Source organism: Penaeus monodon, chromosome 25, assembly GCF_015228065.2.
Source record: "Penaeus monodon isolate SGIC_2016 chromosome 25, NSTDA_Pmon_1, whole genome shotgun sequence".
Taxonomy (NCBI): Eukaryota; Metazoa; Arthropoda; class Malacostraca; order Decapoda; family Penaeidae; genus Penaeus; species Penaeus monodon.
The window spans coordinates 35,764,093-35,764,344 of record NC_051410.1 but is presented as its reverse complement, the minus strand read 5'-3'; the positions used below and the strand labels follow the sequence as shown (position 1 = coordinate 35,764,344).

The window sequence follows — 252 nt, the reverse complement described above, 5'->3', positions numbered from 1 at the left end:
GCGATGGCATGATAGCAAGTAGGCCGATGGGGAGGTAACAGCGACAGCGAAAATGTTGATTGATCTTCTATTACACTGATCTATTGTATGATGTATACATATACATTAATATAGATATTTGTATGTATACATGCTGACAGATAAATGTAATCACAGAAAAGATAATGATGAAAATAATGGCAGTATCAAAATTCAGTTTCTAAATTTCTAGTGTCTAAATAATCTTATGAAAGAATTTTTTAAAGATAAGGA

The 252-nt window shown here is 30.6% G+C and overlaps 2 protein-coding genes across 2 annotated transcripts in view; both read left to right on the top strand.

Moving 5' to 3' along the window:
- LOC119589194 overlaps nt 1–246 on the top strand; it is a gene marked incomplete in the record, with an annotated part of 648 nt that extends 402 nt beyond the window's left edge. The window contains 1 exon segment of the mRNA XM_037937791.1: nt 16–246. Within this exon segment, the coding sequence (XP_037793719.1) occupies nt 16–38 (23 nt within the window).
- The window catches only part of LOC119589193 (histidine-rich glycoprotein-like), a gene marked incomplete in the record, with an annotated part of 8,058 nt that overhangs the window by 736 nt on the left and 7,070 nt on the right, over nt 1–252 (top strand).